Source organism: Aspergillus foveolatus (genome assembly GCF_047715535.1).
Source record: "Aspergillus foveolatus strain CBS 279.81 unplaced genomic scaffold BDW70scaffold_38, whole genome shotgun sequence".
In the NCBI taxonomy this organism is placed as follows: Eukaryota; Fungi; Ascomycota; class Eurotiomycetes; order Eurotiales; family Aspergillaceae; genus Aspergillus; species Aspergillus foveolatus.
The window spans coordinates 26886-49476 of record NW_027396102.1 but is presented as its reverse complement, the minus strand read 5'-3'; the positions used below and the strand labels follow the sequence as shown (position 1 = coordinate 49476).

Sequence of the window (22591 nt, the reverse complement as noted above, 5' to 3'; positions counted from 1 at the left end):
ATTTGCATATATTACAGTAGCAATAGATTGTTTCAGCTTTTAATTGGCGAAAACTCGGCTTATCGGCTGTGGACTCGTGATGTCGCTATTTTGTGGGAATCAAGCGCCATAGACAGCCGTAGTAGCGCCAAAGCATGCCGCCAAGCCGCTAGCCAAGCCGCTAGACTCAGTACAGGACCCTTAGTCATCCACTAGGGAGAGTCGCGGACGAACTTGTCGCTAGTACAGGGTCTTGATTCGAGCGCGAAGACGCCATCTACCCGCAAAATTGGGGCAGACCCTTGGTTGCTTGTAGCGCGCTCTGGGATTCGGCAGGATTTGGCCCCAATCTGGGTGGGATCCGTGGCTCCCCAGCACTGTCCCTGAGCCGCCGCCCTATGGCTCTGCAGCCACCGTTTTGGCTGCCGTGACTGGCCTGTGTCGCCCTCGGTCACTACCCCTGAATATGGCTCTATTCCACGCCGTATCAGAGATTGCCTTGCTTGAGGTCGTCCCGGAAGTTTGAGAGGTCACTGTGGGTTCAAAGCTGAGACTGCAGTGTGCCTGTGCCATAATTATGCATCCGATAAGAGGGGATGTGGATTTGTGACCTCGCTGCGTTATGCGGCATGGACCGCCACCGTGAGAGCAAGAATGGTTCTGCCTATCTCTTATTACTATTCTGGGTGACCCGTTTGAACTGTCAGTATCAGGACTCAGCGCAGCTCTTCAAGATCTTCCCCTTTGCAAATTCTGTTTCGCTTCTTTACTTGGAGCTGTGTGGATATCGCTCTCTCGGCATTGCTCCATAGTCCAATCCTGCTTGACGTTGATCGATTTTTACCTGGTCGTTCACTTTCCCTTTCTTTTCAAGTCTCAATCACTCGGTCTTCAGACCGAGCCCCGTATTTCAGCCCTCTAGGGCCTAGCTTTCTCTGGGTTTCTGTGTCCTTTCTAGAGTTCTCCTTTTGCCTGTCTCTAATCTAACCAGCCAACTGTCCTTGACTGCCACGTTCCATTCCATGCAGAGTTGAAGCAAACAACCTCATCCCTTTACACTCCTTTGGTCCGTTTTTGGGTTTCGTTTAGCATTGTATGAGCTTGCTTTCGATCTACTAGTCTTGGTGCAGGATGTCCCAAGCTGCCTATTTGTACACTCGGATTCGAGAGGCGCTCCCTTGGAGTGGCGGCGATCCAAACGTCAAGGGAGATCCTCGGAAAAGCGTCAAATGGATTGATGTACGAGCTCTTAATCCTACCTGTTTGGCCTCGTCTAATGGAACTAACGTGTTTGCAGGGCCTCCGAGGTATCGCGTCCTTCCTTGTTGTCCTCACTCACCTTGCTCGAGCCTGGGATTACGATCTGTTCGCCCCTCGGGATTCTGAAGATGCGTCTCCCAGACTGCTGCAATTACCCGTCTTCCGTATTCCGTGGCAAGGCCGTATCGGTGTCACCATCTTCGCTTTCCTGACTGGCTACGTATGCGCTTTGAAGCCTTTGAAGCTATCGCGAAATGGAAACATTCTGGGCGCTTTCACTGCCGTTGGCAAAAGTGCCTTCCGCCGTCCCCCGCGTCTTATTATGCCCGCTACAATTGCAATGATTATATCCTGGATTATGGCGCAATGCCGTGCGTTCGTTGTTGCAAACCGATCAGATTGCTGGTGGTGTCGTTATGCTGCTCCGGACCTTGAGGACTCTTTCGGAAAAGAGGTCATTCGCCTGGGCAAGAACTTCCTTTCTACCTGGACGACGGGATACATGGCGTACGATGACCATCAGTGGGCGTTGTTGCCTCTACTGATGACATCTATGTTGGTGTATCTCTTGACATGCGCGACTATGTTCATGCGCTTCCGCTGGCGGATGTTCGTCTATCTCATTATGGCCCTCTACTTCCACCAGGACAACGCCAAGAACACAGGTACCTACTACTCCAAACTTGCATGCGGGAACTAAGCTAACGAGATCAGAAACTTTCCAATTGCAGGGCGTCTACGGCATGTTCCTCAGCGATTTGTCTTACGAAGTTTCGTTCCAAGAGTTCCTTGAGAAGTGGAAGTGGCCCCGACGGGTCGTGGCCTTCTTCCTCTTTGCTTCTGGTCTATTTATTGCCGGCTACCCCGGTGAACACCCCGAGTGGAGTGACTGGTCTAACGCTATGTACAAACTTGCCCACTACATCTTCCCCCCCGACGTCAACATCGGCAAGCGCTACACTGCCATCGGCGTCGACCTTATTATCTTGGCCATCTACATCTCCCCCAGCGTGAAAGAATTTTTGTCTAACCGCCTTCTCCTCTGGTTGGGTGGTCAGTCCTTCGCTGTCTACCTCGTTCACGGAACTCTTCTCCGAACTGTCCTTTGCTGGATGCTCTACGGCATTACCGGTCAGCCCTTTGATCCTAACGTGAAGCAGGAGGGCAAGGATGAGCCCGTCTGGATCCCAATTCGTCCACCATGGGTTGTCGCTATCAGCATCCCACTGTGGATTTGCTTAGTGTACTTCTGCGCGACAATGTGGACAAAATATGTCGATCCGTTCTGTGCCCGCATGACCCAAAAGATGGAAAACCACATGTTCATCCAGGACGAGAAACCTGCACAAGCCGAAACACTACCCTTGACCTCCATGCCGATGCAGACGATGCCAATTCAGAATGCTTAAAGCGACAGCAATTTTGCCAAAAATTTCAGTTATCTCGACTATACGATGCATCTCCACGATACTGATACATTTACCTTTCCACCTTCAATTTCCAACATCTTAGAGATTTGACCGTACATTATCCTTCCCTTTTCTACCCACCTTCACTATTGCGTTCTCTCCGGATTTCTGCTTTCTTCTGAGATATGGCGGGTCCATGCACAACTAAACGTCTCATCAATGGTTGGAATTGATTTGAGTCGTTTGTTGTACTAGTCTACTTGCGCTTAGCACTTGACACTGGCCTTCAAACTGGTCTTCTTTACACATACTTATTTTAGTTACCTTTTTATTGATGTACAAAAGGAACAATGAACATAGCTATGATTATAGATGGCTTCTTTTCCTCATTTGATATAGCTTCGGTATTGCGTAGTTTGTCTTCGGCTGCAGACCTAGTATATACCTACTAAGCGGTCGTTATTTGGGACATGCGATGTGAGTAACGCTTGCCCTCAATTATTTGTATTATTATAAACGCCTCGAATATAGTTAAAGGCGTGCTTTTTTTCAGTCTCCAGACAATATTTTCGACCCAAGTTGATGATATTCTTTAAGTGAATCCGTATCTAACTGAGGTTTGTCTGTGCATCCAGTAATTATTCACTTAGCTTATAGTAATCAATCTGATTCACCAACTAGCAGGTCTCTAAATCGCATTCACTTTGGTCCCTTTTATAACCACACCTTCGGTTCTCCCGCCCTTCATCACGCACAGGTGCAGTTCGACGCCCTTTCTCCTACTGTTGCTTTCCCATCCATCCTTCTCATCATACCTCCTCCTGGTTTCACTAGCGCATCCCTGTTCCCATTGCCGTCCGATAGAGACATCAACCAGCAAACCGTTTCAAGTCTGTTCCCTCTGCATAATCCAGCGGTTTGGTAACATGCAAAGAAAAGTGCCTGCTAACTTGAGAGACCTCAGGTAAGCAATAACCCAGAACCTCATGAACATAACACCAGCGCTTCCAACGCCCCCCGCATCCTATTATCATCCCAGACCGGTCCATAGTGGTGCCCGCTGTCCGTGACCTGACGCAGGAAAAGGTTTGTTTGTCAAGCGCACAAGAAGCTACGTTGATATGAAAACATCAAGTACCCAGAGTTGCCTTAGCAAACATGAAACACCTCTGTCAACGCTGTTCCAGCATCTAACAGAACAACCCGCCCAAGACACACGATGCTCGTTTGCTAAAGGTCCACCCGGCTATAAATTTTTTCTTTTCGATGCACTGGGCCTAGTCCTTTTTTTCAAATTCCATATCATAGCCCTAACCTGCACATAATTTAACCAGCCCCATCAGAACAAAACCTTAAGCCATTGGTATCAGAAGGAATTTCCATCAAATACTGGAATAGTCCCGACTCGGACTCTCCTCCCATTCCAGTTGCTGCCAAGGTACCCATCCCCATGAAGACCCCTTGGGTCCGCCAGCAGCCTCAAGACGGCCTCAATATCGTCATCGACGTCCCCATCGACGATATCTGTCAAGACCTCCCGCTGTCGCCGCCGACGCATGCCATTATCAACAGAAATAAGAACCCGGCGCATGCACTCGGTTGTCAGCAGTAACATAATAAAGGAGGCGAACAGGGCGAGGAGCATAGGGCCAAGGCTGCTCGTAGGTCCGATAGCCGCTCTGCGCAGGGGCGAGTTGTAAACTGGGATAGGTTAGGCGGTTTGGCTCGGTTGGTCTCGTAGTCGAATGAGTTGGACGGACACTTTTAAGTTCGCCTTAGGATGAATCTTGGTGTTGGGTCGAATCCGGCGATGGTAGGCTAGTAGGAATAAGCTGGGCTGACTTGAATTGGCTGAGCCTCAACTGTATCTGGCAGCTAGGGTCTTTCTATGATAAAATGATGGTTAAGTATTGCTGCTGAGAATGTAGGAGCTCCATGGCAGAAGGTACTGTACCTACCCGTGGGAGTGTAGTTATATTCTTGTCTCGTTGGGTTCAGCAAGATCGGATAATCTGGCTAGATGTTGCTTATTGGCATGAAGAGAAAAGGCGTAGCTTTCAAGTCATGGCTTCTTTCGTGAATGAATGTAGTATAGGCATTGGTAGAAGTGTTAGCATAAACACATTAAGAAAACATATAGAGTCCACCAGTACAAAGGAATTCCTTAGAACTCGGTGGTGCATTCTGGTATGATAGGATAGCGCATATCATACGAGATTACTATCTGCTTTCATTGTCATGACTTCTTATGGTAAAGTAGAGATGACATACGCTAGACTTAACATAAACCTCCTCATTCGGTAAATGCGAGTAGAGTAGACTAGAGACACTCCTGCATGGGTGAAGCATTCTTGGATGGTAATCCATTAATTTTGACTATGGACAAAGACTCGTCTGAAAGCGCTGCAGAGGATCAGACGCGTCGAAGTTACCTCGTCATTCAGAACATTGCACGAACCGAGGATCAAATAGCCAACTGAGGTAGAGATATCTCTATTAAGACAAAACACCGAATATACTGCTATGATACAATGGACACATTATGAGACATAAATCACTGCTTGACCTCCGGCTTGTTCAAGGCTGCCTTGGCCCTTTGCCGCTCGCGTTCCATGGCCTGCCGATACGCCTCCCTGCGCGCATGGTTACGCTCTTCCCGCTTCCAGTCCTCCTCTTCCTTGCGGCGTTTCTCATAGTCCTCGGCCAGCTTACGGTCCTTCTCGCTGAGCCTGGGCGGTTCAGCGAGCGAACCATCGGTGTTCTTCTTGGGGCCCTGGCCGCTCAGCTCCTGCATTTTCTGGGTGGTCTCCTTGGCGAGCTTCTCCTTAGATTCCTTGATGTTGTTGATGGCACGGTCAATGAAGCTGATCTTAGGTTGCTCAGCGGCAATCTTCTTTGCCTCGTTGAGCTTGGCGTTTTCACGCTCCAATGCCTCAGTGATCAAGCGGAGCGCCCTGTTGGGTTCGGCTGGGTTCGAACCAGATGGTTGCACAGGGTTCAGCTTCTCGATGACGGTCATGCCAGTGGCCTTACGGAAGGTTGCGTTTGCGAATGCGTAGGCCTGGAGCAGACCGAGGAAACCGGTGGTGAGGAAGTATGCTTGCAACGCAGCAGGGAAGAAAGCTACGAAGAAGAAAGAGAACGCAGGAATGCCGTACATCATACCCTTCCGGATTGTCGCCATGTCGCCAGACATGCTGCTTCCCGTTTCACCTCCTTTCTATACAGGAGCGAATCAGCAAGTGGACTGGGATGTAGGTGGGGGGGCCACGTACCCTAATACTTAAATGAAGGACAGTGCAGCAGAGAATGGGGAGGATATAGGTCGGATCAGCGACTGTGAAATCATTGATCCACGCGAACTTTTCCGCAGCCAAGCCGGGCACAGGCAAACCGGCCATACCCTCGATAACACGGAAGCAACCAAAACCAATAGGGAGCTGGAATAATAACGGCATGAACGTATTGCGCGGTACGATACCGAGATTGGCGTTGGTCTTAGCCATCTCCGCTCTCCACTTTTGTGCCTCAACCTGGTTGCCAGAACGAGCAGCATTCAACATTTTCTCTTTTATTGGCGCGAGAATAGGTTGCGCGTTCGCAAGCCTTGCACTGGTATCCCCTGCGCGCCAAAAAAGAGGTGCCATCGCGAGGCGGAAGAAAATACCTGTTGCGATGATACTACCTACCCAGGGCAGGCCAGAGTAAATGTGGATGTGTTCAATCATGAATTCCACAATTGCCGACGGGCCCCAACCGTAATCCAGTCCTAGGTCTTTTAGATACCCGATTCTCTCGGGGATTTGCGTGAGATCGATATTTGAGACATCTAGCTCGGATGATGGCTGCGTCTCGGGCGTCACTTCGGTAGGCGCTGATGTGGATGTCGAGTTAAATCGAGCCGCAGGCAGAGCGATAGATGGCACCGAAGTCCTCCATGATGTGTTCCCGCCGAGGACTTTGCTATTTCGCGGGGCGAATCTTGAAATCTGCGGTCGAAACGAGGATATCTGCTCAAGTCAGCGCGAGGTTCGCGCATAAGGAACCAAAACAAACCGATCGAGCAGGCCGTGCAAAGGCAGCAACTTGCTGCCGGGCAATGCGCCCCTTCAAACCAGGGCCTGCCAACATTGTGAAGGGTAGACGACCGGACGGAGGAAACGGGCAGATTGAATCGCGGATGAACACTTTTTTGCCAAGACCGGATCACCGGCCGGGCGGTCGGCGGCCGGGCGGCATCAAAGCAGGAGTATGGCCAGGGCTCTGCTCTTAGTTTTCTCTACATGCTACTGTCAAAGTCCGCATAGTGGGTTGTGTGAATATGCTCCAAGCTAATTTATGTCCTGCCTGCTTGGGTCTATGTATGTACATGTAGCCATCACTCCAGGTGCATGCCATTGAGCAGGAAAAGAAAGAGTAGATCTGAAAAGATCAATCCATGCGTGAAACTGAATTCAATGTCTATAACTCCTCAACTTATGGCCAGGTGGTATCTCCTTCAACTTCAGATCCGCAAACAAATTCCGGAGCCGCTCTATAATCCGAGACCAGCAGCTACAGGCCGAGACCGCCGATATGTGGGAAAGATCTAGAGCAAACAGGATCAGCTTGAGCGCCGGGTAATAAGAGAAGACTAAGGCATACCTTTGTCCCAGACCACCCTAGCCTAAACGCGGCCTCATGTGCAAATAGCTCACCAAATCCCAGCATCAAGCCATTTACGAAAGGGAGAAATAGGTTAATTGCCGCACCACGGAGAACGCTCCAGAGCGTCGTCGATGGCTTGTAGAGAATTAGCGGGGAGTCTGACGAAGTGGAAGAGGTGTCATGGTTGGCTGAGTAGTTCTCTGAGTCGGAGGGAATCGTTAGACCAGACTCGTATAGCGCCGGGGTTGAGTTGGAGATGGCCTCGTTCGAAGCCATGGTATATGAGAGGATGGAGTGTCACAGTGCAAAATTTGCTATGAGGACAATGCGGAGGTTATAGTCGAGAAGTTGTAAGGGAGGAGTATGGTCGAGATGGCGCAGAGTAACCGACGAATGAATTACGCTGGTTCGTGTTGAGCTTGGGCGAGCTCATAAGACCGCTGATGATCTCCGCGTTTAAGGTTTACGTAAGCAAAGACATTAGATCCCCAACTCCCCAAGCAACAAAGACAGCATCTCACGACAGGGAATTCAAGTACACTAGCTTGAGTTCGATAGCTTGAGGTAAAAGTTGCCTAGTCAATATGACTGTAGATGGGGTTCGATGTCCTGGAGGACTGTTCCTGAAGCAGTACGGAATATATTGAGTCCGGCCAATCAGGCAACAGTGACGTACTGCCCAGGTGTTGCTTTTGCTTTGTCGAGGCTAGATTCCGAAATACCTTTCATTACTCTCATCAGCCTCCCATACTCACTACCTGCTTATCTGTCCTCTTTTCACCATATAGCTCAGTATTTGAGAACCGAAGCGATATCTGCTTACGTTTGAGCGCCGTCTAGTATTATACCATGAACCCCGCCGAACACGATGAGGCCGTCTCGCAGTTCTGCGCCATGACCAGGGCGCGTCCCGACGAGGTGGGTAACTAGTTACAAACTCGAGGTCTCGCTAACAACTAGCTAGGCACAAGAGTATCTAGCAACCAATGGCTGGGACCTTGAGGCCGCAGTCACCGAGTTCTTTGCAGAGCAGGACGAGACCGCGGGGTCGAACGAGCCAACAGGCCGGCCATCCGCAAAATCCTCATCTTCTACACCTAGAGAATCCTCCTCGTCTCGTAAACAACCTCCAAAGAAGTTCGCAACGCTGGGCGATCTTGCATCCGGAGCGGCCGATAGCTCCGATGATGACGACGATGAGAACCAGGATTTCTTTGCCGGAGGCGAAAAGTCGGGGCTAGCCGTACAGAACCCAGACGACCTCAAGAAGAAAATCATCGAGAAAGCCAGAAGGTGCGTCCTTTTATTGTTGATTGATTACCTAAATACTCATTGCTTTCAGAACTCAGCTCCCGGCATCTGATGACAGCGAACCAAGACGAAACTACTTCACTGGCCCTGCCCGCACGTTAGGTGGTGAGGACACACCAAGCAGAGTGATTGATGCTCCGAGTGGGCCTGCTCAGCCTCAGATTCCTCGACGCGTGCGGCGGACGCTCCATTTCTGGGCGGATGGATTTTCCGTTGACGATGGTGAACTATATCGCTCCGACGACCCTCAGAATGCCGAGATTCTGAATAGCATTCGACAGGGCCGCGCTCCGCTGTCGATTATGAACGCGCAGCATGGCCAGGACGTGGATGTCGAAATCAAGCAACATGACGAAAAATATGTCAGGCCGAAGCCTAAGTACCAGCCTTTTGCGGGCAAGGGACAGCGACTAGGTAGCCCGACGCCCGGGATTCGCGCACCTGCACCCTCCGAACCGGCCTCTGCGCCTCAATCCAGCTCTGAACCTCCCAAGCCAAATGTGGATGAATCCCAGCCTGTCGTCACTTTGCAAATCCGACTCGGCGACGGAACACGTCTTACCTCTCGGTTCAATACTACTCATACGATTGGCGATGTTTATGATTTTGTGTCCGCTGCTAGTCCCCAGAGCCAGGCTCGCCCGTGGGTGCTTTTGACAACATTCCCTAGCAAAGAACTCACTGATAAGGCAGCCGTGCTGGGTGACCTGCCCGAGTTCAAGCGTGGAGGAGTGGTTGTACAGAAATGGCAATAAACCACGTCAATGGGCATATAACGAACGGCGCTCTACAGTTACAAATTTAATCTAATAGATATGAGGCTGAACACTTGATAGCTTATTAGATAGTGGCGATTTATCCGAACAATGGAAAAACATGCCGTCGCGTGTGATGCACCTGTATCAGTAGTCAGTGGACGTTCCTTCGATTGATAAGCAGCTCCGCGGAATGACGCAGAAAGAAGTTCGAGCCATGGCGGGATCGGCTTCTCCAACTTTTCGCCTTTGTCACTCCCAACAGCTACCCAGACTCAGAAAATGCCTCTAGAAGGGATCAAGAACATAATTCTCGTACGTACAAACCTATAACGACTCCATCGCAACAGAGGGCTTGCAAAGAGAAATTTTCCGACCCTTCTTCGCCTTATCGATAACAATCGCCGAGAACCCTTCCCCTCCATGAGCCTTTCCCTTGAACAATGAGCATACACTTACGCATGAGTTAATTTCAGATCCTCTCTGGTAAAGGGGGAGTTGGCAAGTCGTCAGTCACCCTTCAGCTCGCCCTAGCTCTCACCTTACAAGGCAAATCCGTTGGAGTCCTCGACATCGACCTAACAGGACCGTCCATCCCACGTCTCGTCGGTCTCGAAGGCGCAAAGATCACGCAATCCTCGAACGGATGGGTTCCTGTACCAGTACATGAAGCTGAGGCCCAAACAGCTTCAGGTAACTATGCTGCGGTTGCGCTTTCAGCCGACGGTGGAGATGAGAATAAGAACGTAGAACGTGCGAAGCCAAGAGGAAGCCTCCGTTGCATGTCGCTCGGCTTTCTCCTCCGCGACCGCGGTGACGCTGTTATCTGGCGCGGGCCCAAGAAGACAGCAATGATCCGACAATTCCTTACAGATGTCTACTGGGGTGACACCGATTACCTGCTTGTCGACACGCCGCCAGGGACAAGCGACGAGCATATTGCGCTTGCGGAGGAACTGCTGAAATTGTCAACCACGAGCCCATCTTCTACCGGTGTCGGTGCGCTCCCCCGCCTTACAGGCGCGGTCCTCGTCACAACACCCCAAGCAATCGCGACGTCAGACGTGCGCAAGGAGGTGAATTTCTGCGTCAAGACGAATATACCTACGTTGGGTGTTATAGAGAACATGTCTGGTTACACGTGTCCGTGTTGCGGGGAGGTAAGTAATCTGTTTTCGAGTGGGGGTGGGGAGGTGATGGCGCGGGAGATGGGCGTAAGGTTTCTGGGGAAGGTTCCTGTTGATGTGCAGTTTGGGGCTTTGGTAGAGGGGAAGAGTCAGGAGGAAAGCGATGATGAGGATGAGGATCGGGAACAGGACAAAATGGAAGAGGAGAAAGGGCAGGATGTTGTTGACGAGCGGCCGCTGGTGGAGAGGTATAAGGAGTGCTGGTCGTATGGGCGGTTTGAGGGGTTTGCTAAGACGCTGATAGGGGAGATTGAGGGTTGATATACATGAGGGTGAGGGAGTTAAAAGGTGAAAGTCGGTTATTTCATAAAACGATGAGCAACGTGTCATGGAGATCTTACTAGAGGTCATAACATTCATAGATCTCAATAAAAATATCGCTAATCAACAAGTACCGCTAAAGCAAAGTTGGCTGTTAGATCTGATTATATACTCATCTTGTCCTAACACAGAAACAGAAGAATAGTTCCCGCCCGGGGAGGGGGATAAAATAGCAACTCGTGTACTGAACTTGTATCAAGAAGACACTGGCTCATTCTGTCGCTCAAGAGTCGCCCGCAGTCGACTTTCGGCTGACTGTTGCTCGATGCCGCAGCCATCGTTCCACGCAGCTTGTTTCAGCCAGCGGAAGAGTGACTGCACATCGGACGACTTGCCGCAGTCTGTCCACTGGTTCGACAGGTCTGCCTGGGACAGCTGGCCGGGGAGACGGTCAGCTTTCAGACGGCCATTGGCTTGAGCATCAAGAAGGATCTCCGATACTAGAGCCGGAGTGAGGATATTTTGAACTCGGTCATCGTCTCTTTCTGCTATCCCTAACAACGCCCGTCCGCCAGCTTTGGGTTTGGACGCAAACTCGCGCTTAGTAGGAAGCTGGCTTGAATGTTGGTCTAGATGCTCGTTCGTGGGAACAGGCTGTGAGGGTGCGGTAATGGGAGGAAGAAGGGCGTCGAAGAAGGTGTAATTTGAGAATGGAGTGTGGTCCCTGCTGTCGACAGGATTGTCATCATCATAGATAACCACATTATCGCCAGAGTGTTCCTCATGAACGGAACTGGCCTCTTCAACAGTAACAAGTCCACCAGGCGGCGCACGAATCTCGCCTAGAGGCGCAATATGGCTGCCATACTCGTTGGCGAGACTGAGCTTGCTACGACCGCAGATCTCCCCGATCGAGTCGAGCGTGCTGCGGATATTCGGCTCGATCGCCCGAAGGATGCCGTCAATACTGAACTCTTCGCCGGCCGGGAGCTCGGGCTCGGGCTCCCCTCGTTGCTGATTGTTGGAGGCCCTCGAGAATAGAAATGACCGCCGTGCAGGCATCTTGGATGGACCGGAGTTATCATCGGAACCTCCCGAGTAAGATCTGACAAGAACAGGCTGCGAAGCTAAGCTCGAAGACTTGCTGCTGCTAGGATTATAGGCTGCTGCTTGGCGCGTCTTCCAGGACAAGGGCTTGAGAGCACTGTTGCCGTGAAGATGGCGTAACGCAGATGTGCGATAAGCGCGGGCAGTCTCGTCTAGGGATTCATATCGACAAGGGTTGGGGCTGGTGTTCGCTTGCCGCAAGAAACCAGCGGTTTCGGGGGAGGACAACGAGGAAGAAGATTGCGCAGTGGCGTGCTGCTGCGACCTCTGCCGCGGAGACGAAGAGGATAGTGGTCGTCGCATTGCATCAAAGTGGGAGGACAGCCTGCCAGACGGCGTTCGATCCATTTCCATCAGATGAGAGGCGGCCAGTCGCTATCACAATACGGCCGTAGTGGTTGCGTCTGTAGCTCCAAACGAGAATGTATCCAGCTCTTGGTGACGCAGCAGGAAAAGACACGAGCGGAACACGACAACGGTCACCACGGGCTAAGAGTGAAACCCCGCTTCTCAGGTAGAACGATTACTGTCGGGCCACAAACGCTGAGACATACACGTAGGGGCAGTCCAGCACATTGCATAGAGAAACACAGGCCGCACGGGCTGAGGCGGAGTCAAACAAGCTGGCGTGCATCGGATAAGCATAATCGGCCTTGTCGGGACACCTGTCGTGCTCCTGATTGAGGCGGGAAGATGCAGGCATGGGACGAGGATGAGTTGGCAGGAATCTCTTATTCAGGTCTGGAGAATACTCCGCAGTCATTGCTCTGCCTTGTTTATCTACCGATACCTAGTTGTTAGCGCAGACGATGGCCAGACCCATCCAACTCCACACCCGCACCCCTCTCAAGCATTATTCTACTACGTTTGACACTTCTCGCTCACATGCAGCATATTGTGCCTAAGTGCCTCCGCCACATGCTCATTAATCCTACTGATAACCTGAATGGCCGCCAAAATGAACAAGTTTCGCGTACGCACCCCTATTTGTCTATCCTTGTTGGCTTCTAGCACCAGTCAGCTGACATCAATCAATCCCTAGTTCGGTGACTCTGATGAATCCGCATCAGACGACGATACCTCTGGTCTTCCATTCCCCGAGCCCTTGTCCCGATCTTCGTTTCTCGCTCCAGACTTCGATCCAGCGACGTATCTCTCCTCCCTGACCAACCGTCATCAGAGTCTCGAGGACCTGCGCCAGGAATTACGCAATCTAGACCAATTGCTCAGCCGCGAACTATTGGACCTGGTCAATGAGAACTACCAGGACTTTCTGTCATTAGGTAGTGCGCTTGAGGGAGGAGAGGAGAAAGTTGAGCAAGTCCGCGTCGGGCTCCTCGCGTTTCAACGGGATGTCCAGTCAATCAGGGATAAAGTCGAGGCGAGGCGGAGGGAGGTCGCGGAATTGTTGAACGAAAAGAAGCGGCTGAGGGCAAATGCGAACATCGGGTGTGCGCTGCTGGAATTTGCGGATAGGATTGAGGAGCTGGAAAAAAGATTAATGATAGGGGAGCAAACGCCACAGGAGAAGCCGGCGGAGCTGTCTGACACGGATTCGGATTTCCTGGAGAGTGAAGACGACGAGGACGAGACGGAGGATGAAGATCGCGGCGACAATGCACCTCCGCTTGTCTCGCTCAAACGCCTTGAGCGCCATTTACAGAAGTATGTTTATCTCACGAGACTCTCGTCCCGTGTTGGAGACGAACATCCGTTCCTTCTCGCACAGCAGCAGCGCATGTCGAAAATCCGCTCGGCGTTGCTCTTAGATTTGAGAAAGGCACTTGAACAAACGAAGCAGGCGCGAGAGAAGCGGGACACCAAAACGCTGGCCGTTTTGCGTCTATACAAACTCATGGGGGAGGATACGAGTGCCGTGTCCGCCCTGAAAGACTTGACTATATAGAATTGCGTTTGTTATTGCATAGCGCCGGCGTTTAGAGTATATGCTTGAACCATTCCCATTATAATACACCGTACCCTTCCTAATAAAACATGTTCTGTACAGCATGATCGAGACTAGTTTACGGACCGGTCAACAAGGCAGGATCCACAGAGTTCTCGGTCTTGAACTCTCCATTCAGACTGAAGCCAGGACCGTGGGTTGAGCTCAGCACCTGCAGTCAATCAGCAATAGCCAGACAGTGTTGATATTTTCGCACTTACAACTTCGTAGATTTCCTTTGTGATTCGGTCGTTGAGGCTAGCAGCATCCTTTTTCACTTGATCAATGGTAACACGGAGGTTGTCCCGTAGTTGCTCTGGAGAAAATCCCAGTTGACCGATGGGGAGACGGACCACAGCATCACGCTCCCTGTACACCGTGCCTCCACGAAGCATTTCGACACGAGCAGCCACATCTTCGACAACGGTACCGGTCTTCGCACTAGGCATCAGACCCCTGGGACCGAGAATCCTTCCCAGCCCAGCCTTAGCTAACGCGGGCATACTGTCCGGATGAGCAAGGCAACGATCGAATTCAATCCTTCCGCTCTTCACGACTTCAAATACTTCGTCCTCTCCCACTAGCACCGCTCCTGCTGCAAGTGCATCCTTCGCATGTTTTGAGCCAGGCGGACAGATTACGCAAATTCGTGATTCGGTCTGGACGGAGTGAGGGAATCGGATCATGTTGCGGATGACAGGGCCGTCTCGCCGGGTTTTCAGTCGGATGTGAACTTCATATTTGGATACCGCTGGCTCCCGCCCGACTTCAAATGCTCGAAGGTACCTGGCATTGAGATGTGTTTAGAGAAGTGCTGCGGCAGGGTCAGGAAGGACTGGAATTTACCTCATCGCATCGCAGAGTGCGAACTGCTCCACATCTTTCAGGTCCTTCTGTTTGAACTCACGAGGGCCTTTTTTACTCTTTGCAGACTTAGCAGCCTTATCTCTCTTCCTTCGCTCCGCTGCCTGCTTGTTCCTCGCAGTCGCGGCTCCCCGAACCTGAGCCTGTTGATACCCAAAAAACAGGGGCGTCGCCATTGACCCCTGTCGAATGGAAGGCCGACATATTGACAGTAGTGCCCTCGCCCCGGTGGGTATCAGCGCGCTGAATGAGGACATGGTTTCCGCCCTGTATGGATGTGTAATGCTCTCATGTCCAGCAATTGTTTTCCGCCGAAGCTTTGCGCTGGCCGGAGACGGGGCGGAAGAACGTAGGTCCGGCCGCGTCTTTTTTGAGTCAAGCCATCGAAGCCCCGCCATTTATTGCTTCTAGTCATTCTTTTCCTGCTGGAGCCTGTTCGTGGAAATCGACGCAATATGTCTCAATTCCAGCTAACTTTGGCCACCAAGGCCAATCATGCTGCTTTGCTGCCCATCCTGCTCGTTGCAACATCTGTGAACGAAGCCCGACCTGCCCCAGTTATTACCATCAACTATGAGGATGCCGCAGTTCTCCCGCGGGGCGACAAGGAGATTGTCGAGTTTACCGCTGCCAACGGCACACCTGTCTATGGATCTACTGCCTTCAAGGAGCTTCTTCTCAGCTTCCCTTACCTGAACAGTAAGGAAGAGAAGTTGGTAAGCAGTTGTCAACCTATGCTAACCTATGCTTGTACAACCATACTAATATTATTCCTAGGAAAATGACTGGCTTGCTCAGCTAGAAGATTTTGCCTCACTCGACTTCAAGGCCATTGAACCGAAACTCCAGCAGCTCAACAACCACCTTATACTGCGATCGTTCGTCGTAGGATACGCTCTTTCCACCGCCGACATTGCTCTCTGGGGTGCCCTCCGTGGAAACCGTGTCGCCATTGGTGCCATCCGAAAGGGAACATTGATTAACCTGACTCGCTGGTTCAACTTCCTGGAAGAGCTTTGCCCATGGGCCGTTGCTGCCTTGGAGGCTTTGAATGCCTCTGCCAAGGAGAAGAGGGCTGCTAAGGCAAAGGAAGGTGCCAGCTATGACATTGCACTCCTAAACACTGACAAAGGAGTCGTCACCCGTTTCCCTCCAGAGCCTTCTGGATACCTCCACATCGGACACGCCAAGGCCGCGCTTCTGAACGACTACTTCGCCCACGAGAAGTACAAGGGAACACTCCTGGTCCGCTTCGACGACACCAACCCTTCGAACGAGAAGCAGGAGTTCCAGGACGCTATCCTTGAGGACCTCGCCCTTATGGGCATCAAGCCCGACAAGACGAGCTACAGCAGTGACTACTTTGACGAACTCCACCAGTACGCTGTCCAGATTATTAAGGACGGAAACGCCTACGCTGATGATACCGACAAGGAGACAATGGCCTCCCAGAGGATGAACGGTGAACCCAGCAAGCGCCGCGATGCTACAGTTGAGGAGAATCTGGCTCGGTTCGAAGAGATGACCAAAGGCACCGAGGAGGGTGCCCGCTGGTGTATTCGTGCTAAGATGTCTGTTGACAACCCCAACAAGGCCATGCGCGACCCGGTTATCTACCGCTGCAACCCGGCCCCCCACCACCGCACTGGCACAAAGTACAAGGCTTACCCTACGTACGACTTCTGCTGCCCAATCATCGACTCTCTGGAGGGTGTCACGCACGCTCTTAGAACTATTGAGTACCGCGACCGCAACCCTCAGTACCAATGGTTCTTGGACACACTTAAGCTGCGTAATGTTCAGATCTGGGACTTTGCCCGAATGAACTTTGTTCGCACCCTGCTTTCCAAGAGAAAGCTCACAAAGCTTGTCGAGCAGGGAGTTGTCGACGGCTGGTCGGACCCTCGCTTCCCCACAATCCGTGGTATCAGACGCCGCGGAATGACCATCCCAGCCCTGCGTGAGTTTATCCTCAAGCAAGGTCCCAGCCGAAACATTGTCAACCTTGACTGGACCCTGTTCTGGGCCACCAACAAGAAGTACATAGACCCGGTCGCTCCCCGCCACACTGCTGTCGTCAAGAAGGATGCTGTGAAGGCGACTATCAAGGGCGGTCCCGATGCGCCATACACTCAGGATAAGCCTAAGCACAACAAGAACCCTGATGTGGGCACTAAGAAGGTGACCTACAGCAGCTCGATCCTCTTTGACCAGGAGGATGCCAAGAGCTTCAAGCAGGACGAGGAAATCACGCTTATGAACTGGGGTAACGCCTTCGTCCGCAAGATAGTGACAGATGCCGCTGGTGTTGTAACCGAGCTGGAGCTGGACTTGAACGAGAAGGGTGACTTCAAGAAGACCGAGAAGAAGGTTACTTGGTTGTCTACCGACCAAGACCTGGTTCCCGTTGACCTCGTCGACTTTGACTACCTTCTCAACAAGGATTCCATGCAGGAGGAGGACAGTCTCGAGGACGTCTTGAACCCCAAGACCGAGTTCCACGAGGATGCTGTCGCCGACAGCAATGTCGCTCTCCTGGCCGAAGGTGATATCATTCAGTTCGAGCGCAAGGGTTACTATCGGCTCGACAAGGTTGCCTCACCTGGCAAGCCTGCTGTCTTCTTTAACATCCCCTCTGGTAAAACTGGTAAATAGATTAACAGTTCAATGGCTCTACGAGATAGACGAGTAATGAATAATATACAGTCAAGAAGAGCAAGATAACGTTACCTACAATTCTGTATGTCTCTAAACATCTTTGTTCCGTCTAATTCCACCTACTGGAACTTGACATGATGCACCTCGTAACCCCGGACCTTACCAGCAATGACCGAAAAACTCTCCTTAACCTTATCCCTCTCGGCCGCATCCAACCGTGCCTGCAACGAAGTCCACGAGATAGCCACAAGATGCCCCTTCCCCTTCGCCTCCCCTTCACTAACCGCGATCGCTTCCACTACATCGCCTCTAACATACCCGAGGCAACCCTCTGACTCTTTTTTAACACCCAATGATTCCTCAACAGTCTCCTCAAAGCCCTCGCCGATAGCATAAAAGGTTGCCAGTTCAACGATAGGACCATCAACAATTCTATTGATGGAATCCTCGTCAAAATGCACGTGAATAATCGATGGCGGCCCCGTGAGCAGTCCCTCCAGTAAGCCGAGAAGGTTGGGGTAGTCTGGGCTGTCGATGAACTTTTGATGGAAGGATATGTCATCCCAGTCTGCGTAACTCTTATTATATGTTTTATGGCACTGGGTGTTTGGGAGAATTCAAGGAGGGAACGCACTGATCATCATCTGGACTTTGTTTTGATCTTCTTCCCATCGGCCCCATTTTAGACGGCGGAATCCTTCCTGTTTGGAAATTACGGCGACTGTCTTCGGTATGAGCGAGTCAACGTCCGTTTCCTGAGTAAATGGAATGTTGACGATTTCAGTGACGATTCGAGGCATGGCACAATTTTATTATCTTCTTCTGTGATTGCGTGAATGTTTGGTGTTGAGGATGATAAGTTGATAATCATGCGGGGTATTTGCAAAGGGCATTGCGGCGGTGGAGTGGGCTGCCCACTTTTTGTTTTCAAGATATCTAGACATCCAATTAAGCTGATGAGAAAATTTTCAAGCGAAGTCGTCATCTGCTTATAAAAGATGCCCGGAGTATCTGACGGCTTGGCGCTGACTCTCCGTGGTGTCTCCTCGGTGAAGTGAGGAAGAGCGTGCAAAATGCTCCTTGTTAGGGCTAGGTACACTGTAGATTTCCCGGCTGCACCTGAAGGTTAGCTTGAAACCAAGCAGATTTCTACAGTCTCGCTTCTAGTGAGTCTTGATAGCCATCTGCGGTCCTTAAGTGCTGAAGGTCGTTGCTTACAAGGGGTACCAATGGCTGGATCTGACAATACTACGCATAGTATATATTCTGTGAAAACCTGCAGGATGTAGGAAACAGAGGTAGGGTGACTTGGCCATCGCATCAATATACCAAACATTAACAATCTTAATAACGCAATTCTTAAAGTTTCAGCAACATTATAACTTATGCTGTATGCTCTCGTGTTCTATAATAGTCTTGCTGAGCATGAGTCAAAGAGTGCCGACTCCCGACATCGGATAGCTCCTAGACTGGACTATAGCAGTTCTGCAAAAGGCCAAGCTCATGTCACTGTGCTCTATTTGGCTTGGCGGCTCCTCTTTTCTTCATGGGTGAGTCAGTTTTGACTAGATTAATAGCAGGACGGCCTTCAAGGCTGTTTTCTCTGCATCTCTTTCTTCCGTATCTGCTGAGCCTATCTTTCCCATCATGGACCTTGTCCTTACGCAGAGGCCGGGCATCCGCAACCACTCACTTTCTCTGGATATTCAGATTACACCACCAGCAAATCAGAATCAATCGTCTGCTTCAACGTTCGCCTCGTATGCAACGGGCGAAAATATTGAAGGAGTCATCTCGATCACGTCACAACGCGATCTCGGTTTCGACTATCTACATATCGCTTTTGTCGGTAAGTATCCAAGAACGGTGATTTTCAGACGGCTAAGTCAAATAGGGGAGGAGAGTACAACCATCCCCAGTTGCACTCCCGACAAGGCACGGCATCAGTTTCTAAAGCAGGTTCAATATATCGACGACTCGACTCTTCCGAGTCCCAAGGTCTTTAAAGCTGGGCGTAAATATGAGTTCTCGTTCAGCTTTGAAGTCCCAGACTATCTCCCTTCATCTTCGTGCTGCCATTCCGCCGATCCCCTAGTCAAAGCGGCTCATCTCCACCCGCCTCCAAGCTGCGGCGATGCCAGTATAGCTGGGTTTGGCGGCAAGCTGCGGGATGACTTTGCCCCGGCAGCGTGCAAGGTCATATACTCCATCAATGCCAAGCTTGAGCGACTTGATCCGACTTTTGGAGCCCTGGAGATGATAGAAGAAAAGAGGCTCAAAGTGCGAATCAAGCCGGCTGTTGGCGATGTGCCTCTCCCGAATCTACTGCCCATGGACGGTCTCAGCAGTGAATACAGTCTACATCATGAACAGGCCATCCATTGCGGCAGTTCCAAATCCAAGTCCCCGGTGATCGGCCGCCTGGCCGTTACATTAGAACAGCCCGAATGCTTCTACCACCCTTTACGAGACCCGATCAGCTTGATCAGCAAAGCAGTACGGCTATTCCTCGTATACTTACCTTCGAGTAGTGACTCAACTATTCCACCTCCCCAGCTCAAATCCCTCAGAGCCCACATCACAGCAACAACGATATACACTACAAACCTAGACAGTACCGCCCACCCCATTCCCAGAAAGAGAGACTTCTTTAATCGCCCGGTCAATTTTCGCGACGCCGAGCTCCCTCTATCGTCGATTCCTTCTTCGCCCCAGCTACGCTGGACCAAGGACCAGACTGGCAGTTATACAGGGACACTGCTGGTACCAGTGACGCTGCCCAAGGACAAGAGTTTTATTCCAACATTTCATTCTTGCCTGATTACGAGAGTGTATAGCCTTGGCTTTCAGCTCTCTGTGCAAGGTGCTTCAGAGCCCTTTAGACTGAAGGCACCCATGCAGATTGCTGCGGAGAGAGATCCGGCCGTTCTGCCATCGTATAATGCGACGTTGGGTATTGTTGAAATGGGATGATGAAGGTACACGAGTTTGTTTTCTGGTATATTTATGAGCCATGAAGGAATCTCAAACATCTACTAAATCCATGTCATCATGAACCTGATCTTCTCATGTAGCTGGCTCTTCATCCAAGGTCTGTTATGAATGCCCAAGCCACCTTCCAACAAGCACGTTCTATTACGAACCCATCAAGTACATCCTCAGAACCAATCTGAGCACCCTCTCCTCGCATCCTCTGCGTGTGCTTCGCTTCTAGCCCATGGTCCATGCCACAAATGTCTGTGCAACAACTTAGCTTGGCCTCCTTCATTCCCAAGCTCCTTGAAGCTAAACTCCTCAAGGCAGACTTTCGCACATCTTGCTCGTCCGACGTCTGCCGCCTCTCGAAATTCGTACTACGCGATTACCAACCCCTTCAAGTCGCCAAATGGCTCCGTCCATATTAGGGAAGAGACCTAGACGACCGGACGTCAGAAACAAAGTTCAGCCCGCTCCTGATGAACCATTGTGCGGTAGCGTCCAGTCAGAATTCGGGCTGCTGGAACCACTTCCAAACGTCTGGGCCTTAGACCAAACAAGCTGGAGGCGTATACCCATTACTTAGCCTTCCTGAATATATCAGGATCACTGAAACAGATAGCGTGGAGGGTGCTAATGCCGAGGGAAAGACCGAAACAACAACCTATATGCGGGTTAGACTCGCCGACGATAAACGGCCATTCTCTACTCAGCAAGCCGTATTCTTTTTACACATCCAATGTTGTCTGGTCATGTGTCCTTGAGTTGGGGATCGCGTGCCCTTTACAAGCCAAGTAGCATTTACTGTTTGAGCCACCGACAGTCCTTAGACCCTACGATGTTGTTTCATAGAGCCATAGGTTTCTTCTACTTGGATAAGAAATAGACAGGAAGTAAAAGAGCAAGAGACTGAGAATCACAATTCTGGAGGGTTGGCTTCAGCCGTCTGAACAGTATGATACCGCTCGTGTGAATAGCTGGGCTGGGGTCCCCCCTGGAGTCTGCGTCTTGGTAGGGGCAGTGTTCATGGCAGAACGCAGAGCAAGGCACTCAATAAGGTCTATTGGTTTCGTGTGTCCGTCGTGTGAACTTGAACTACATATCGAAATTTGTCCTAATCTTGATTTCACCAACTTGTAGTTTATCCTGTACAGTTGTTCATTTCAGGTTGCTGCCTTTGGGGGCATCAGGCATGTAAACCTGATACTTACATATTAACTACATCCAATAAGTTTATACGTTATTCTTTAAAACTACTATTCATGGAACATGACAGTGGTGAACCAGCGGTGTGAGGACGGTTTAACCAGGCTGCGCAACATTGATGGTCACTTAAATTTACAAGCGAAACCGAGGTTGTGGACGCTCTACTATGTCACAGCACAACCTTCTCTCACGATGAAACAACATAAGGTCGGGATGCGCGGTAATCCCGAGTTCTGCTGTATCGTCTGCGATAACACTCTACCTAGGTACGGCCCCAAAATAATCGAAAAACGAGATGACTGGTTCAGGCTTAGCAAGAACGCAGCGAACGCAAGGCAAAGCCAGAGGAGCCTTTATCGTCCTGTCAACGTAGATAAAAGAAGCAGAATCCACCAAACATACATTCGGCTGTGTCGAGTCATCCTCGAAGAGCCTGGTACTGCTCATATCCATCTCTCAGGAATCGACCGGGGACAACTACTGTGCTCGCATCGTGGGCATGTAACCGACGGCCTTAAAGCCAGCCTCTGCGGCATGTTAACCAAAAAGAAGTCGTTGATATGCGAGCTTCCATATGGCGGATTGGTTCGAGTGGGATCAGCATAGAGAGAGTAAGCGAGAAGAATTGGATCCCCAGCTCATGCTCATTGTTGACTGTTTACGGATCAGCTCAGTTGCCTATCTTGAAATCATCACAATGCAGGATCGCAAAAGCATTTGTTCAAGCCGCCAAATTCTTCAGAAAAGAGAATTACAGCTATTTGAGTTTCGCAACACCGCATAAACCAGGTGAGATGGAGTAATTTGAATAGGGTGTATTTGCGGTAGAGAGGATCAGCCTCAAGACTACCAATACTGGCCGTAAAGTCCCTTCCGAATTCCATATACTCAAAAACTGATGCGGAAGATCAGCTACTCCTAGACTATCCCGGGACGTCTCTACGGATCGCTATTACCATCGAAATCGCCCTCATTATCTGGACACGACCTATCATAGCGTGCTGCTTTTCAACGGGAGATTCGACG

The 22591-nt window shown here is 50.7% G+C and overlaps 11 protein-coding genes across 11 annotated transcripts; 6 read left to right on the top strand and 5 right to left on the bottom strand.

Annotated features, from left to right (window-relative positions):
- Positions 1-389: 389 nt before the first annotated feature.
- BDW70DRAFT_139690 (acyltransferase family protein) lies at positions 390-3019 on the top strand. The gene is made up of 3 exons (XM_073737457.1): positions 390-1218; positions 1277-1904; positions 1954-3019. Exons 1-3 carry the CDS (start codon positions 1111-1113, stop codon positions 2646-2648), a joined length of 1431 nt encoding a protein of 476 aa, XP_073594277.1. The 5' UTR covers positions 390-1110; the 3' UTR covers positions 2649-3019.
- Positions 3020-5131: 2112 nt separating this feature from the next.
- Positions 5132-6797, bottom strand: BDW70DRAFT_139688 (membrane insertase OXA1). The gene is made up of 3 exons (XM_073737456.1): positions 6705-6797; positions 5924-6658; positions 5132-5868 (listed from the first exon to the last, which is right to left on the bottom strand). Exons 1-3 carry the CDS (start codon positions 6777-6779, stop codon positions 5203-5205), a joined length of 1476 nt encoding a protein of 491 aa, XP_073594276.1. The 5' UTR covers positions 6780-6797; the 3' UTR covers positions 5132-5202.
- Positions 6798-6968: 171 nt separating this feature from the next.
- On the bottom strand, positions 6969-7864 carry BDW70DRAFT_139686 (TOM13-domain-containing protein). The gene has a single exon (XM_073737455.1). The coding sequence runs from the start codon at positions 7569-7571 to the stop codon at positions 7203-7205; it is 369 nt and encodes a 122-aa protein (XP_073594275.1). The 5' UTR covers positions 7572-7864; the 3' UTR covers positions 6969-7202.
- A 134-nt stretch (positions 7865-7998) lies between these two features.
- BDW70DRAFT_139685 (protein phosphatase regulator SHP1) lies at positions 7999-9498 on the top strand. The gene is made up of 3 exons (XM_073737454.1): positions 7999-8213; positions 8260-8588; positions 8638-9498. The coding sequence occupies exons 1-3, from the start codon at positions 8145-8147 to the stop codon at positions 9359-9361; spliced, it is 1122 nt and encodes a 373-aa protein (XP_073594274.1). The 5' UTR covers positions 7999-8144; the 3' UTR covers positions 9362-9498.
- Positions 9499-9608: 110 nt separating this feature from the next.
- On the top strand, positions 9609-10879 carry BDW70DRAFT_139684 (Mrp/NBP35 family ATP-binding protein). Its single transcript, XM_073737453.1, has 2 exons — positions 9609-9676; positions 9838-10879. The coding sequence occupies exons 1-2, from the start codon at positions 9644-9646 to the stop codon at positions 10807-10809; spliced, it is 1005 nt and encodes a 334-aa protein (XP_073594273.1). The 5' UTR covers positions 9609-9643; the 3' UTR covers positions 10810-10879.
- BDW70DRAFT_139682 (uncharacterized protein) lies at positions 10880-12692 on the bottom strand. Its single transcript, XM_073737452.1, has one exon. The coding sequence runs from the start codon at positions 12268-12270 to the stop codon at positions 11065-11067; it is 1206 nt and encodes a 401-aa protein (XP_073594272.1). The 5' UTR covers positions 12271-12692; the 3' UTR covers positions 10880-11064.
- A 79-nt stretch (positions 12693-12771) lies between these two features.
- Positions 12772-13881, top strand: BDW70DRAFT_79538 (COG2 family protein). Its single transcript, XM_073744881.1, has 2 exons — positions 12772-12889; positions 12959-13881. The coding sequence occupies exons 1-2, from the start codon at positions 12863-12865 to the stop codon at positions 13820-13822; spliced, it is 891 nt and encodes a 296-aa protein (XP_073594271.1). The 5' UTR covers positions 12772-12862; the 3' UTR covers positions 13823-13881.
- Positions 13879-15059, bottom strand: BDW70DRAFT_139680 (mitochondrial 54S ribosomal protein uL1m). The gene is made up of 3 exons (XM_073737451.1): positions 14708-15059; positions 14083-14647; positions 13879-14033 (listed from the first exon to the last, which is right to left on the bottom strand). The coding sequence occupies exons 1-3, from the start codon at positions 14980-14982 to the stop codon at positions 13941-13943; spliced, it is 933 nt and encodes a 310-aa protein (XP_073594270.1). The 5' UTR covers positions 14983-15059; the 3' UTR covers positions 13879-13940.
- Positions 15060-15155: 96 nt separating this feature from the next.
- BDW70DRAFT_139679 (glutamate--tRNA ligase GUS1) lies at positions 15156-17461 on the top strand (the record flags this gene model as incomplete). The annotated part of the gene is made up of 2 exons (XM_073737450.1): positions 15156-15441; positions 15503-17461. Coding segments are annotated over exons 1-2 (2135 nt in total), but the record flags the coding sequence as incomplete, so codon positions are not given.
- A 41-nt stretch (positions 17462-17502) lies between these two features.
- BDW70DRAFT_169290 (uncharacterized protein) lies at positions 17503-18266 on the bottom strand (the record flags this gene model as incomplete). The annotated part of the gene is made up of 2 exons (XM_073742648.1): positions 18018-18266; positions 17503-17951 (listed from the first exon to the last, which is right to left on the bottom strand). Exons 1-2 carry the CDS (start codon positions 18181-18183, stop codon positions 17503-17505), a joined length of 615 nt encoding a protein of 204 aa, XP_073594268.1. The 5' UTR covers positions 18184-18266.
- Positions 18267-19015: 749 nt separating this feature from the next.
- Positions 19016-20356, top strand: BDW70DRAFT_169288 (uncharacterized protein; the record flags this gene model as incomplete). The annotated part of the gene is made up of 2 exons (XM_073742647.1): positions 19016-19232; positions 19278-20356. Exons 1-2 carry the CDS (start codon positions 19031-19033, stop codon positions 20354-20356), a joined length of 1281 nt encoding a protein of 426 aa, XP_073594267.1. The 5' UTR covers positions 19016-19030.
- Positions 20357-22591: the final 2235 nt, after the last annotated feature.

Coding starts and splice junctions, on each gene's coding strand:
- BDW70DRAFT_139690 (XM_073737457.1), top strand. CDS start 1,111: ATGTCCCAAGCTGCCTATTTGTACACTCGGATTCGAGAGGCGCTCCCT. Junction 1,219..1,276: donor AAAGCGTCAAATGGATTGAT/GTACGAGCTCTT, acceptor ACGTGTTTGCAG/GGCCTCCGAGGTATCGCGTC. Junction 1,905..1,953: donor GGACAACGCCAAGAACACAG/GTACCTACTACT, acceptor TAACGAGATCAG/AAACTTTCCAATTGCAGGGC.
- BDW70DRAFT_139688 (XM_073737456.1), bottom strand. CDS start 6,779: ATGTTGGCAGGCCCTGGTTTGAAGGGGCGCATTGCCCGGCAGCAAGTT. Junction 6,659..6,704: donor TTGCACGGCCTGCTCGATCG/GTTTGTTTTGGT, acceptor TGACTTGAGCAG/ATATCCTCGTTTCGACCGCA. Junction 5,869..5,923: donor TCCTTCATTTAAGTATTAGG/GTACGTGGCCCC, acceptor GCTCCTGTATAG/AAAGGAGGTGAAACGGGAAG.
- BDW70DRAFT_139686 (XM_073737455.1), bottom strand. CDS start 7,571: ATGGCTTCGAACGAGGCCATCTCCAACTCAACCCCGGCGCTATACGAG.
- BDW70DRAFT_139685 (XM_073737454.1), top strand. CDS start 8,145: ATGAACCCCGCCGAACACGATGAGGCCGTCTCGCAGTTCTGCGCCATG. Junction 8,214..8,259: donor CCAGGGCGCGTCCCGACGAG/GTGGGTAACTAG, acceptor ACAACTAGCTAG/GCACAAGAGTATCTAGCAAC. Junction 8,589..8,637: donor ATCATCGAGAAAGCCAGAAG/GTGCGTCCTTTT, acceptor CATTGCTTTCAG/AACTCAGCTCCCGGCATCTG.
- BDW70DRAFT_139684 (XM_073737453.1), top strand. CDS start 9,644: ATGCCTCTAGAAGGGATCAAGAACATAATTCTC. Junction 9,677..9,837: donor GGATCAAGAACATAATTCTC/GTACGTACAAAC, acceptor AGTTAATTTCAG/ATCCTCTCTGGTAAAGGGGG.
- BDW70DRAFT_139682 (XM_073737452.1), bottom strand. CDS start 12,270: ATGGAAATGGATCGAACGCCGTCTGGCAGGCTGTCCTCCCACTTTGAT.
- BDW70DRAFT_79538 (XM_073744881.1), top strand. CDS start 12,863: ATGGCCGCCAAAATGAACAAGTTTCGC. Junction 12,890..12,958: donor CCAAAATGAACAAGTTTCGC/GTACGCACCCCT, acceptor ATCAATCCCTAG/TTCGGTGACTCTGATGAATC.
- BDW70DRAFT_139680 (XM_073737451.1), bottom strand. CDS start 14,982: ATGTCCTCATTCAGCGCGCTGATACCCACCGGGGCGAGGGCACTACTG. Junction 14,648..14,707: donor GCACTCTGCGATGCGATGAG/GTAAATTCCAGT, acceptor TCTCAATGCCAG/GTACCTTCGAGCATTTGAAG. Junction 14,034..14,082: donor CAAAGGAAATCTACGAAGTT/GTAAGTGCGAAA, acceptor GATTGACTGCAG/GTGCTGAGCTCAACCCACGG.